Below are 12,233 nucleotides of genomic sequence, written 5' to 3'. Positions count from 1 at the left end.
AGAGAAACTGAGCCATGGCAGCGTGAGCGTGCATTGCATGCTAATGTCCTCAGCCATGACTCCTGCAGTGGCCTGACACCGGTTGTCCTGAATGACGCGAGCGGAGGCATTATCTGGGTATTTCAGCATGCTTGACTCAGTCACACAGATCCATTATATGCTGTTTATAAGAGATAAATAAGTGATTGATTTCTTGGCGGAAGGTCAAGTGGGTGAGGGAGATGCTCCATTGTAGCCTTTTGAGGGTGTCCTCTTCCATTTCACATGACAGGGTGAGCTGCACATCTCTGTACCCCTGCCAGTCATGTCTGGACCCTTTATAAATGGGTGATAACTACAATATGAAATAAAGCCTGGCAGCTCTGCTCTGCCACAGGATGAACTTGTTGACAGTCCGAGGCCGTATTCTGTCACCGGGACAAGGCGATGGAGGCTGCAATGGATTATGTGGGAAGGAGAAGGTCCCTCGCATAAGTTTCTGGCATCTCCCTGTCCCCTAACCTCACCAGAGAGGCCGGCGGGATGGCTGCTGGGGGATGCAGGGCTACCCTTCCTAGTTCTCCTCTAGTTCATGCAGCCCCCACCTCTCGTGCGTAATATTTTCAGCAGTGGTGGATGCTGTTGCTTTCGCAGGTGATGGGGCAATATATCCCCTGGGAAACAGCAGTCGTCACGCCAGGGGTTGCATATAGCTCCTCCTAAACCCTGTTCCCAAAACCTCTTCCCTCGTGAACCCTGGCTCTGTGGGGCAGCCTACCCGACAGAGGCAGCGACCAAAATCAACACTGACCTGGCCCGGTACCCCGGCGAGCTCAGGGGATAGGAATGTCCAATGTGCCGGTAGAGGGTTCCTGGATTTTTCTGGCACAGGTCTGCAAAGCCCAAAGCCTCCAGGAGGCATTTCATTTTCCTTTCTGGAATTAGCTTTAGTGCTGAAGGTTGGGTTTGGGCCAGCAAAGCTTCCTTTGAGCCATCGGCTGTGCAAAAGGCTCCTTGAGTCTGCAGCGTTTCCCTTAAACACAGCTCATCTGGTGCCAGAAATTTCCCTTGCCTGAATGTTATTATCTCCTCAAGTGCTGGTGAGGAATTGCCCAAAGGAAACGTGACCTTTGCAGCAATGCTGGCTTGTCTGGAGCGGGCGTTCGTGGCCATCTGCAAGGGTGCAGCCAGAGCGCGCGCGCCTGTAGCATTGTTGTGCAGCGGGAGGAGGTGTGTTGTGGGGCAAATGGAAATAAACCCCCTCCCTCGGCTGGGGGTCCAGAGGGAGGTGAAGTCAAGAAAGAGCTGGATCAGAAATGGGCAGCCAGCCCCCGTCAGAGCAGAAGTCTGAGCATCCCGGACGCTTGCCCAGCTGCGGCACTGTGGCCAAAGCTGAACCAAGGTGCTTTCAGCCCATCCTTAGACCTGTGGAATCTCCTCACCTCCTCGGGAAGAGATAAGCCCCTTCCACAGAGAGTGTTTTAGCCCAAACCAAGACCTCCCAAAGCTGTTGGCAGGGATGGAGGGACCACATAAGAGAAACGACCCGGCCCTGTGATGAGGTCTTGCCACAGCAAGCCTTGCCGCAGCTCCTGGCTGCTGGGACAACAGAGTGGTCTCTCCACCCAACCTCCCTCCCTCCTCCAGTCCCCAGAATGGTTGTGTGAGGGGTTGAGTTTCCTTTCACCTCACATGAAAATGCTTCTATACAGGCATGTGGCTGAATGCAGGAGTGTAGCACGCTGTAGCTCATCTTGCAAGCCTTCAAGCTTCAGGTCTTCTTGCTTTCCATTTCCACGCCCTGTGTGGGGTGAAATGAAGCGGGGAGCTCTCAATCCCACCAGCAGCTGTCAGCCTGCTTCTTCCCAAAACTGCCCCAGCCTGGGACCGATCTGGGACCGTGCTGGCTGGAGCTGAAGGCAGGGGTATGGGGTATCAGCCCAATCCTGAAGTGCCAGCTAATTATTTCTAGAAATGGGAAGGGTGGCTGTGCAACGCCACTGTGGGCTGAGCACGTCGAGTTACTGAATGAGACTGCGAGGAATTAGAGCAAACGGGAGACTGTGGCCCCTTCTTAGAAAACAAAACCATTTGGAAATTAAATCTTTCCACCCTTTAGCTTTGAAAGGCAATTTAACAGCTGACCCCTTCCTCATACTTGGGCTTGTCCCAGCTGAAATGGCACATTCTGTCTGCGGTCCCACAAAACCTTGTAGCTGACCCAAACGCAAGGACTTTGGCAAGGTTTAGTTTCTCATCTGCTTAGGGCTTTTTTTTTCTTTTTTGCGTGGTTTGTTTTTTTGCTGAAGACAAATATTTGTGCAGCTAGGACAGTCAAAAAGGTGTCATGCTTTTCCCTCCGCCTGTTGGTGTGACTACTGCACCCCAAAGCATCACTTATTAAACCTGTCTCTGCTGCCAGGCTGTTTGAGCATGAAAGAGTGCTCCAAATCTGCTAATAAACTGGTTTTCGGTGTTTGCTGGAGGGTGCTGATATTTCCGAACCCAGGGTGAATGAGGGCTCTGGGGGGGCTTATCCACAGCCCGTCTTGCTGAGAGGAGCAGACACGGAGCTCCCAGCATTGCAGCCCTGCCACGATGCTCAGTGTGTTGGAGCTGCATCCCAGCACGGTGGTGGGCAACTCAAAGGCTGGTTTGCTCTGCGGCCACGGGAGCTGGGAAAGATATTTCCCTGCTTTTGCAAAAAAAATCCTTCTCCCCAGAACGGTCGCCCCCGGCTCTGTCCTCAGCCGGTTCGGAGGATACAGGGACAGAATAGCGAGCCGGTGAGGTCATGGGGAGAGAGTTAGTCACATCCAACTGGGAAAGGGAGAGGGCTGCCAACCAAGGCTGCTCTTGCACCACGGAAAGCTCGCGTGGGTCGGAGCGGACCCCCCTCCAGGCTCCCCTGGGCACCCCGGCCAAGCCAGGGGTTGGTGCAGCCTTGCCTCTGCCCCAGCTTCCCCAGAAACTGGAGGGGGCGAAAGAATTAAAACGGAATCTAACTTGTTCTGGCATAAGCATGAACCTTGCTTCTCATAACTGGGGCGATACGGGCTAGAGGGGGTTAAAAGCCTTTCCGAATCGGAGACTATCTGGAGCTGTCGCACAAGGGAGGGAGATCATGGTAGAGTTTAATGAATGACTTCATTTATATATTAAAAAAAAAAAACAAAAACCAACCAAAAACCAAAAACCCCAACAACACAGTGGCTTCCTGCCAGGTCCACAGACAAGGGTTTCTATGGGAACCTGGGGGAAAATAATAAATAGGAGTGTGGGACGAGTCGGGAAGGGAGGAGGGGAGCCCAGGCTCTGGTCCGGGTCAACTTTATTCCCCATGGAGAGCAAGGTGGCAAGGGGTGACAGGGTGGGGGGAGAAGGGCGAAGGGTGACTGCATTTGCTGCTTGCAGAAAGCCCCCACCCAAAATAAGGCAGGCAGGAATGACACCACGGTGGAGCCGTCTCTTGGCCTAGACCCAGGATGTGCTCGGTTCCCTGCTCCCCCGTGGACTCAGCAGGGATGGGTGACCTGTCTCCATCCAGCCCCGCATCCTGGCCCTGCCACCTCTGGGGAGGTGGGAGTTTGGGAGGGCAGGGATGCGGGGTCACCCCCAGCATCCTGCCGGGGGGGTGGTGGGACCGCTCCGCAAAGGGATGCGACCCGGGCTAAGCTAGGCAGCCTGGCTGGTGCTGCGGAGTAAAACAGGCTCCGAGTGAGCCTCCCCTGGAAAGGCTGACAAGGTTCCTAGTGGAATTACAAAAGCCAGATTTTTCTTGAAAAAAATATCTCAACTAATCCCAACTTTTTTCTTTTTCCTTTGCTGGGAGAAGGGGGCAAATGAAAATCGAATGAAAGCAGCATCTTGGTGAGGCCCCTTTGCACGGTTCATAGTCCAGGCTGTGGGCACAGCTGGGCAGGCTGGCAGAGTGATGCTTCTGGGGTCAGCTGGAACGTGCCCCTCGTTCGCTCAAATGAGGGATGAAACAAGTCTCAACTAAGGCATTTCTGGTTTGTTTTTTTCCTTTTCCCTCTCCACAAGCCCTTTGCCCCAACCCGAGCTGATGTCACAGCGTTATCTCCTGCAGAGCATCGGGACTGCAGTCCTGGGGGTGTGCCCGAAGTGGGGGCAGGCACAGGTCGGGCTGGGTCCTGCTGCTGGTGGAAGATCACCTTCCCAGCTCCTGTGTGCATGCGGCTCCCATGTGCACGCCTCGCAGGAGAGCGTTTCTGCAGACAGGCATGCAAACACCAGGGGAAACAGCCCTTGTGATCTGGTTTGGACCTGGCTGAGCCAGGGGTGAGTGGGGAGAGGGAGCATCTGCCCCAGCATCTGCCCCAGCATCAGCCCCGGGTACCACGAGTCAGACTTGCCCCACTCCAGCTGCCGTGACAAGTCTGTTGGGTGAGTGGTGACCACACCGTGGTGGCATGTCCCTTTCTGCCTGCATCCCAGCCGGTGCCGCCAGCGGTGGAGCAGCAGCCGATGCTGGGTGGCGATGCTGGGTGGCGACTGGTGCTATCGCAGGAGGAGGAATGTGGCAGCCGCCTTATCGCTTCCTCGGGGATGTAAGAGGCCATTCTGCCGACAGAGGTGTTATTATCCAGCAGATGAGATGCCTGGGAGAAGCCAGGGCAGGTTTTCCTTCTCTGCAGGGGGGGAAGGAAGTTGGGCAGGGCAGAGAGGAACACAGCCGCTGCCCTCTGCCACCGTGCCCTCTGCTCCTGCTTAAGGAAACTCACCCCCAGGGTGCCGATCTCACCCTTCCTGAGCTAAAGCTTGAGACAGAGGGGTGGAATTTCTTGCAGCACTGCAAGACCCTTCACAAACCCTTCCTGGGGCGCAAAGCTGCTTTGCAGGGAATGGTGCTTCCCAGTGGGCTTCCAGCTTGCAGGAAAGTGGCTGCTGTGGGACGAGGGGGATAGGCACCATGTCTTCCTCGGGGTTGGGAAAGGCTCTCGTGCATCCCACTTTATCCTTGCACATCGGCTGGTCCCGCTGTGGAGCTGTGCCAGTGGAGCTGGGGATGCCACTTGGAGGACCGCTGCTCACAGCGGGAGCGCTCTTCTCCAGGAGCCCCCCGCTTGCTGTGGGGAGCCCGGGCACCTCGTGGGGATTATTGCCAGGTTTCACAGGCACTGCCCGACAGTGTTAAGGATGGGTTTTCCTTCTGTCCTGGCAGGCTGACAGCACAGTGGAGCGTGGAAGATGAGGAGGAGGCGGCGAGAGAGCGGCGACGGCGGGAGCGGGAGAAGCAGTTGAGGTCCCAGGCAGAGGAGGGCTTGAATGGCACCGTCTCCTGCTCGGAGAGTGCGAGTCCGGCGCAGGAAAACCAGTAAGAAATACCCACAGATAAATCCTTCAGCAACACACTCTCTCCTTGCAGCAAAACCCTCCCGCATCCTTGGAGCAGCTGTCTGCCGTTTGGGGTGGCGTGGGGAGATGGGGAAGTTCCCTAACAGGTTTGCGTTGGGGGATTTAGCCTAAACGAACAAATATGTGTTTCTCATTTGGGCAGGAAAAGCCAGAACCTGTGCTTTACACGGTTTTTTTTTTGTTTTTGGTTTTCGGTTTTTTTTTTTTGTCTAGAGCCTGAGTGTTCTACTGCCCTGAGAGTTACAGTAGGACAGCTTGGGCCAGGCTGAGCTCGGGCAGGAAGTCCACATCGCCAGGGCTTTCAGTGCCTTGTTAAAATTCAGCTTGTGAACCGTCCTACACTGAAACTAATGGAAGTTCCTGGTATCTGCGATAACAGACACATGCCTCAGGATGTGACACACAACCCTGGGCAGATCATGGTGCTGGTGGCCAAGCAAGTGATCACCTCTTCTGGCCGGGCTCCCCGCCTCTCCCTCGGAGGGGGCTGCCCTGGCGGTGGGCAGCGAGGAGCAGCTCCTGAGCTGGTGCAGTTCACAGCTCCAAGGGTGAAAGTTAACTTCATGCTTTAATGGGGCAAGCCCTAAATGGGAATAGCTCAGGATGCATTTATGGAGATGCTGAGCTACCTGCTGTCAGAGGGGAACCCCCTGGAGAAGGGATAGGATGACGAGTCACGTCCCCAGCACCCCACTGCAGCATCCACCACAGCCTCCCTGTGTCCACAGTTCAGCAGCCCAGGGGCTGTGCAGCACTAGGGCTGGCACAAAAACCAGTCTGCGCTCTGAGTCGACAAACTCAGTCTCCCCACTAATTCCGTGTTCCAACTTATCTAAATACGTTAAGCACAATGAAAAGTGGCAGCAGGGTTTGGGATTACGGTCAGAGAGAAGCAGCAGCTTCATTTTACTGAAAAAATAGCAAAAGCTGTTTATAAAAATCTGGGGTTTTTTCCATGAAAAGATCAGTTATTTCTTAGATACTTTCAAAATTATTCAGGACTCTGTTGGTTTTTTTGTCTAAAAGCATTGCAAAGAAGCTTCAGAATCTTTTGTGGCAATACACCTGGTGATGTTCTGCAGACAAAATCACTGCAGTCTGCCCTAAAAGCAAACAGAAGATCTGGAAAGTAATAATAATTGTTAGCTTTTCCAAAACGCCTTTCACACAGGGCCTGGAAAATAATTCATAAAGGTCTTTAAAACAGCAGACAAGATCTCTGCTTTGCCGGAAGATGCTGTGAGCAGCCCCGGCACAGAGCAGTGTGCAGCAGCCCCAGTCCCGTGGGTATAGGCACAGACACGCTGCTGGCCCCATGGGACCGTTGGCGTTGCCCAAAATTAATCAAGTGCTTAAGCATCTGTGAAGGGCGGTAATGACAAGAACAACTCCTAAAATAAGGGGGTTTGCTCCCTGCTCCCTGACGCTTGAGCTCGCTGGGCCAGGCTTCACCAGAAGGATGTTTCTTCTTTTCTGGCCATCCCCTGGTTTCTCCTGCAGCTGCTGACAGCCACCTGGGCTTGCTCACGCAGCCAGGGTCAGCCCTGGCTATTAATCTTCCAAAAAGCTTCACTCTCCCTTGTGTAAACACTGCCTCCTCCTTCACTCGGCACTTCCCATGCCGGGACTCATCCTGTCCATGTCGCTTCTCTTTGTGCAAACCCACCCTCTGCATTTCCTTGCACCAAAGGGACAGAGCAAAGCTCCTCTGCTGCCTTCCCCCCGCTAAAAAAAGAGAAATAACCTGCAGAATGGCAGGTTTGCAGGAAAGACACGCATGGCCTTGGGAGCCAGAGGGATGGATGACAGCTTAAGGGACAATGCTGATGGGGCTGGGCTGGCTTAGTGCTTCCCCTGGGGCTGTGTTTGTGGAGGGGCACAGGGAAGGGACCAGTTTTCAAACAGCATTTGGCCAGTTTCCAGCGTTCCTTGGGAGCTGCTCAGGGCCGCAAGTAGCAGAGGGATTCTGCCTTGGGCATCACCAACACTGCAGCTTGCCTGAAGCCCTGAGCAGGGACGCAGCAGATCCCTGCTCCCATCCTGGCTCTGCATCAAATTTCCTGAGCGTTATCTTGTGGCATCCACAAGCTGCTGCCACACACGCAGCAGAAAATAACCCAGCCTGGGCTGCGATGTCCTAGACCTACGCGGCATCACTGTTCGGCAGGCCAAGGGGATCCTGAACCGTGGCAGGAGCCGGGCTGTACTCAGGCTTGTGGCCGAGCAGACATTTGCGGTGCGCAGCCCCTGCTACCCGCCCTGGTGAGCCTGGTGCTTTTGTATACCCTCAGCTCCTGCATCAGTTCAATAGCAGATTTCCAAACCTCAGAGAAGTTTTCATATTTATTTTTCCCCCCCCATATTTTTGCCCAGAGAAGTTTGCCCATATTTCAAGCCACCGGGGTCATGGAGGAGACCAAGCATCTCCCGACACCACCGGAGAGCCCAGAAAGGCAAAGCAAGGACTCTTCCATGTTTATGATGTACTTAGAACCTTTGAGTTTTAAACTAATCTGTGAGTCGCACATCCTAATTCCAATTCACAGGTGATGTGACCGCCCTGTATCCCAAAAACATCTGCCAAGCCACCTCCTCAGGCCGATGCTCGCAACACCCCTGCCCACCCAGGACCCCTGGCTGGGAGGCGAGTCTCCTTCTGAATGCAGGGGGGGAAAATAGGAAACCCCCAGGGCTCCCCATGCATGGCCAGCTCGTGTCTGGTGCTGGGGGGCTGTGGCTCCCCACAGCCGTGGGGTGTTCCCAGGCAGGGAGCTGGAGTCACGCAAGCGCTTGTGAGTGGCTCAGAGCTGCAGTGGAACGTGAGGATCCAACCCCGACCTTGAGCTGGTGGCCTCATCTTCGGCTCTCGGTGACCTGTTCAGGCTGCTGCTGCTGCTGCTGTCCTGCCTGTGGGGCTGCGTACAAGCACAGGACAAGCAGCAACCAAGTTTGAAGCATGTCTGGTCCTAACAAGCTAGGGCCAGCTTTGGCCCAGAAGAAAAACCACACACTTCTTGGTGCTGATGTGCTGCTTTGCTTGTCTTCTGCTTGCCCGCGTGCAGCCCCGGAGCCAGGCAGGCAGCAGGGTGCTTCTGCTGCAGACGTGGGGCTGCTCCTTCTTCCTCTCCATCTTGCAGCGATGCCCTGAGAGACCCCTCTGTACAAGGGCGCTCTGAAACACGTGTCAAAAGCATCTTCTGTAACGGAGGACAAGGCTTCAAGTGGGATTTGGGAGTGGCCAGAGGAAAGAAGATGGAATAACTGGGGGGAGAGGAGGATTTTATCGGGCTGGGGGCTCTTTCAGACCAGGTTTGGGTTTTTTGCACCTCATCCTAATTTTCCTTCTTGCTGTGTTTCAGCTATGACTTTAAGCCATCTGGGACTTCAGAGCTGGAGGAGGATGAGGGGTTCAGTGACTGGTCCCAGAAGCTCGAGCAGCGCAAACAGAGGTGGGTAGGACACAGCCGGACTAAGGGGAGGACCCAGCAGAAGGACCGTCCCCGAGGAGGGGTGCCCAAGCCCAGCTCAAGCCTAGCGTGCATAAGAACAAGGGCAGAGGCCGGAGCGTCAGCAGGGCAGGATGAGCCCCGCACCGCTGGGATGGATGCTCTCCGCCGGCCATGGGGGCTGGTGAGGAGGGACAGGCTCAGGGGTGCTCCAGGCTTTGAGGGTGTTTGGATCGAGCTTGGCACTCCAAGCAACAGCCTGCCAGGATGCTGGGTTTGGCTGAGCGACAACAGCAGATTTAAGCTCACTGAGCTGCTGCAAGGGTTGAAACAACCTCTCATATAACCCAGGCCAGCCTAAAGAGCTGGTCTAGGTTAGCGCTGCTTCCTTACTCCTGTCATAGCGGGTGTTAATGGCCCCAGCCCATCTCGCGCTCCAATTCTCTTTCCCTGGAGGAAAAACAGGCAGCAGAGAGCCCCGAGAGGGGCTTGTGTGTTCAGCTGTTTCATCCCCATCTGCCATTGCTCACCCCTTGCTGAGCTGAACCAAACTCCTGCCTTAACCACTTCCCTGGGACACCGTCTACCTGCACGTGAACTCTGGGACTCAGCTCTTGGCAGCTTGATGGTATTGTGAATTTTGCCCCTGTGATGACACAGCCTTTTCTTTACCCACAAGACTGAAAAAATGCCTAAGATTAATATTTACAGCTGAACAGATAACTAGAGCTCTCCTCTTTCTTATGTCTTTCCACACACCAGCGCTAAACCCCTCTGCACGTTGGACCTTTGCAGCTCTGAGCCCACAAGCCTTGCTCAAGCACCTCGCTGTGCTGTTGATTATAACATCTGTGGGAGCAATTAGAAATCAGCCCCACCTGCTTTTTGGCATGCTGCCTCTTTTTCCACCCTACTTGCAAAAAGCTTGTCTGGAGAAGAAGGCTGCTGTTTTTCCCTCCTTGGCCTTCAAAAGAGAATTAGCTGTAAGGGTTGCGTTATCCTCTCCTGAAATCGCTCCTTGGGTTTTTCTGTGATGCTTGTGTGTTTTTTCTGTAGCGAGGCAGGAGGGTGCTGAGCAGGGGAGGGAGGTGGCATCCGTGGCAGGTGAAGCCCATCAGACGGGGTGATGCTTTAAGGCAGGGGCTGTAGCTGAGCAGCCTTTTGGCTGGGGGCTGGCTGCGAGAGGCAGCTGGAGCGGCTCAGACCCTGGGGCTTACTGGGAATGGGCCTCTGGTTCCCTGGTGGGTGGCTGTGCTCTGCAGGGTCCCGGCAGCAGCTGTGGCCTGGCTCGGGTGAGGGGCAGGCTGGGCGTGCGGTGCGAGCACAGGAGGGCTGTGCCTGCTGTGCCCCACGCTTCCCGGCTCTCTGCTTACCTGGCAGGGAGCAAACCCTGATTTTTCACACGCAGGGTGTTTAGGTGGTGGCTGTGGATGAGGGGGTGGAGATGGTTGCTGTCAGGTGGAGCTAAACCAGCTTGTGCAACCCCTGAGGACCTTGCTGTGAAGGTCCTTTTATTTTTTTTATTTTTTTTTTGGGTTCTGGTTCCCTGCTTTGGGGGGGAGGTCCGTGCAAGAGGGTGGGAGCTGTGTCAGGCTGGCTGCCTGCCATACAAAGCTGCTGTGGTGCAAAAGGCATCCTATAGATTGCGTTGTACCTGCTGGCCTTATTTTTTATTATGAGCTTGCGCTTTAGCTGGAGGCATTGCAAGCGTTCTGGTGAAGAGAAACTAGTTTTCTGCGTTTCAGAGTCTGTTTGCTGTTGGTGACTGCACTGATGGTGTGAGAGGATGGCCAAGCGAGCCAGCGTATGCATCAGCTTTTTCGCTGGGCATCAGTGAGGAGGGCTGGATGGTGGCTGGCTGTCAGCTGCCTTCCTAGCAGCAGAGAGGCGTGGTAGAAAAGCCTTACTTGAACCTTTTTTCAGGTTTTGGTGCTGGCTGGTGAGGTGGAAGCGGTGAGTCAGCCCTGCACTTTGGTGACTGCCCACTAGCCAGCTCTCCAGCCTTGCTGTCACAGGCTGGGTGATTTTTCTAAGAAATGGTTGGAAGGAGAAAGCTGTCCTCCGGCTGGGGAAAGTAAGATGGCCATAACATTGTGGTGCACCGCTGTGAGCTGCTGAGAGCTCTGTGGTTACGTGCTCCCCTCCACCAGCTGTGCCCGAAGGCACGGGCTGCTCTGCTTTTGCGAAGCTGATGGCTTAAACACACTCCTGGGTCTCTTCAGCCTCAGAGACCTGGAGGAATCCTCCTGTACAAATCCCCCTGTGGTGGTTTGAAGCCAAGGGGTGAACCCTGGTTGCTCTGGGACGCCTTTGTTTTACCGGGCCATGGCATGGGCCGAGGTGTGATTTATTCCAGTGGGCACAACCGTGGTCTGGGTGCGGACAAGGCGTCGCTCACGGAGCGCTGCGCCTTGCAAGCAAAAACCCCACGTGAGCAGCTCTGCAGCCTTGCCCTGCCGTTTAGTTTCAGCTCGGGAAAAGGGGGATCTTGGGAAGCATGTTCATGTGGTGTCAGTGAGACCCTCCTCCAGCGAGAGGCTCTGCGATGTGCGAGACGCATCCAGGCGGAGGAAGGCTGTTCGGTGCTCCGCGCTGGATGGGTGCAGGGAGCCGTGGGGACAGCGTCAGGTCCGCGTTGGTGCCCCAGGACCACAGAGCGTGCTGGTCTGCCTGGGATTTTGGCTGTAGTTGAGCAGACAACTGAGCCATCGTGGTGATAGTGTGCTCTCTGTCTGGGGTCTGAGGGGGGGTCTGATCCCCGTTTTCCTGCGGGTCTTGCCTGCAGTGAGGCTGGGAAGGTGAAGGTACCTTCAGCTCTGCCACAACTCTTAGTTGAGCTGAGTCTTGGACATTCAAAGTGTGGGAGTGTGACGGGACTGGTGTTACACCTGGGTGCCTGGAATTAGGTGGGACCACGAAGTGGCTGTGAGCCCTGGTGTCAAACACCCAGCAGGCTGTAGGATTGGGGGTGTGTGTGATAAAACTGGATTTCTAGAGGTCTGAGGCACCTGATGGTGTCTGTAGGCTCACAACGATTTTTTTTGGTGCTTTGACCTCTGTCCCCCTCCTCTAGGTCTCCACGACAGTCATATGAAGAAGAGGACGGTGGTGTGAGGGAAACTGAAGTCAAACTGGAGCAGATCCAGCTGGGTCGGGAAAGCCTGGAGGAGATCCAGGAGGAGAATGTAGTTATCAGGGAGGAAGAGAGGCTGTGCCAGGAGGAAGAACCGGTCCAAGAGCGTGAGGAAGAGGAGAGAGCTGAGCAAGAGGTGGGATCAGGAGGAGCTGACCACCTCCTCTTCACAGGGCTGCTGGGGGAGCTGGGGGCTGCTCTCCAAGAGCTCGGCTCACCATTGCTGCGTATGCTGCCGGGTGCTGAGCCCACGGAGATGTCCTTTCGTGGTGTAACCTGGGGCTGGTGCTGCTCTC

General features: G+C 55.1%; 1 protein-coding gene across 2 annotated transcripts in view; it reads left to right on the top strand.

Moving 5' to 3' along the window:
- LSP1 (lymphocyte specific protein 1) overlaps nt 1-12,233 on the top strand; it is a 50,981-nt gene that overhangs the window by 20,787 nt on the left and 17,961 nt on the right. For both annotated transcript variants that reach the window (XM_040608869.1, XM_040608870.1), the window contains exons 2-4: nt 5,165-5,317; nt 8,718-8,807; nt 11,878-12,073. In XM_040608869.1, coding sequence (XP_040464803.1) covers nt 5,165-5,317; nt 8,718-8,807; nt 11,878-12,073 — 439 coding nt within the window. The remainder of the gene's footprint in view (nt 1-5,164; nt 5,318-8,717; nt 8,808-11,877; nt 12,074-12,233) is intronic.

This window comes from Falco naumanni, chromosome 10 (assembly GCF_017639655.2).
Source record: "Falco naumanni isolate bFalNau1 chromosome 10, bFalNau1.pat, whole genome shotgun sequence".
Lineage (NCBI taxonomy): Eukaryota > Metazoa > Chordata > Aves > Falconiformes > Falconidae > Falco > Falco naumanni.
The sequence above is the reverse complement of the archived record's forward strand: the minus strand, read 5'-3'. Positions and strand labels throughout refer to the sequence as shown.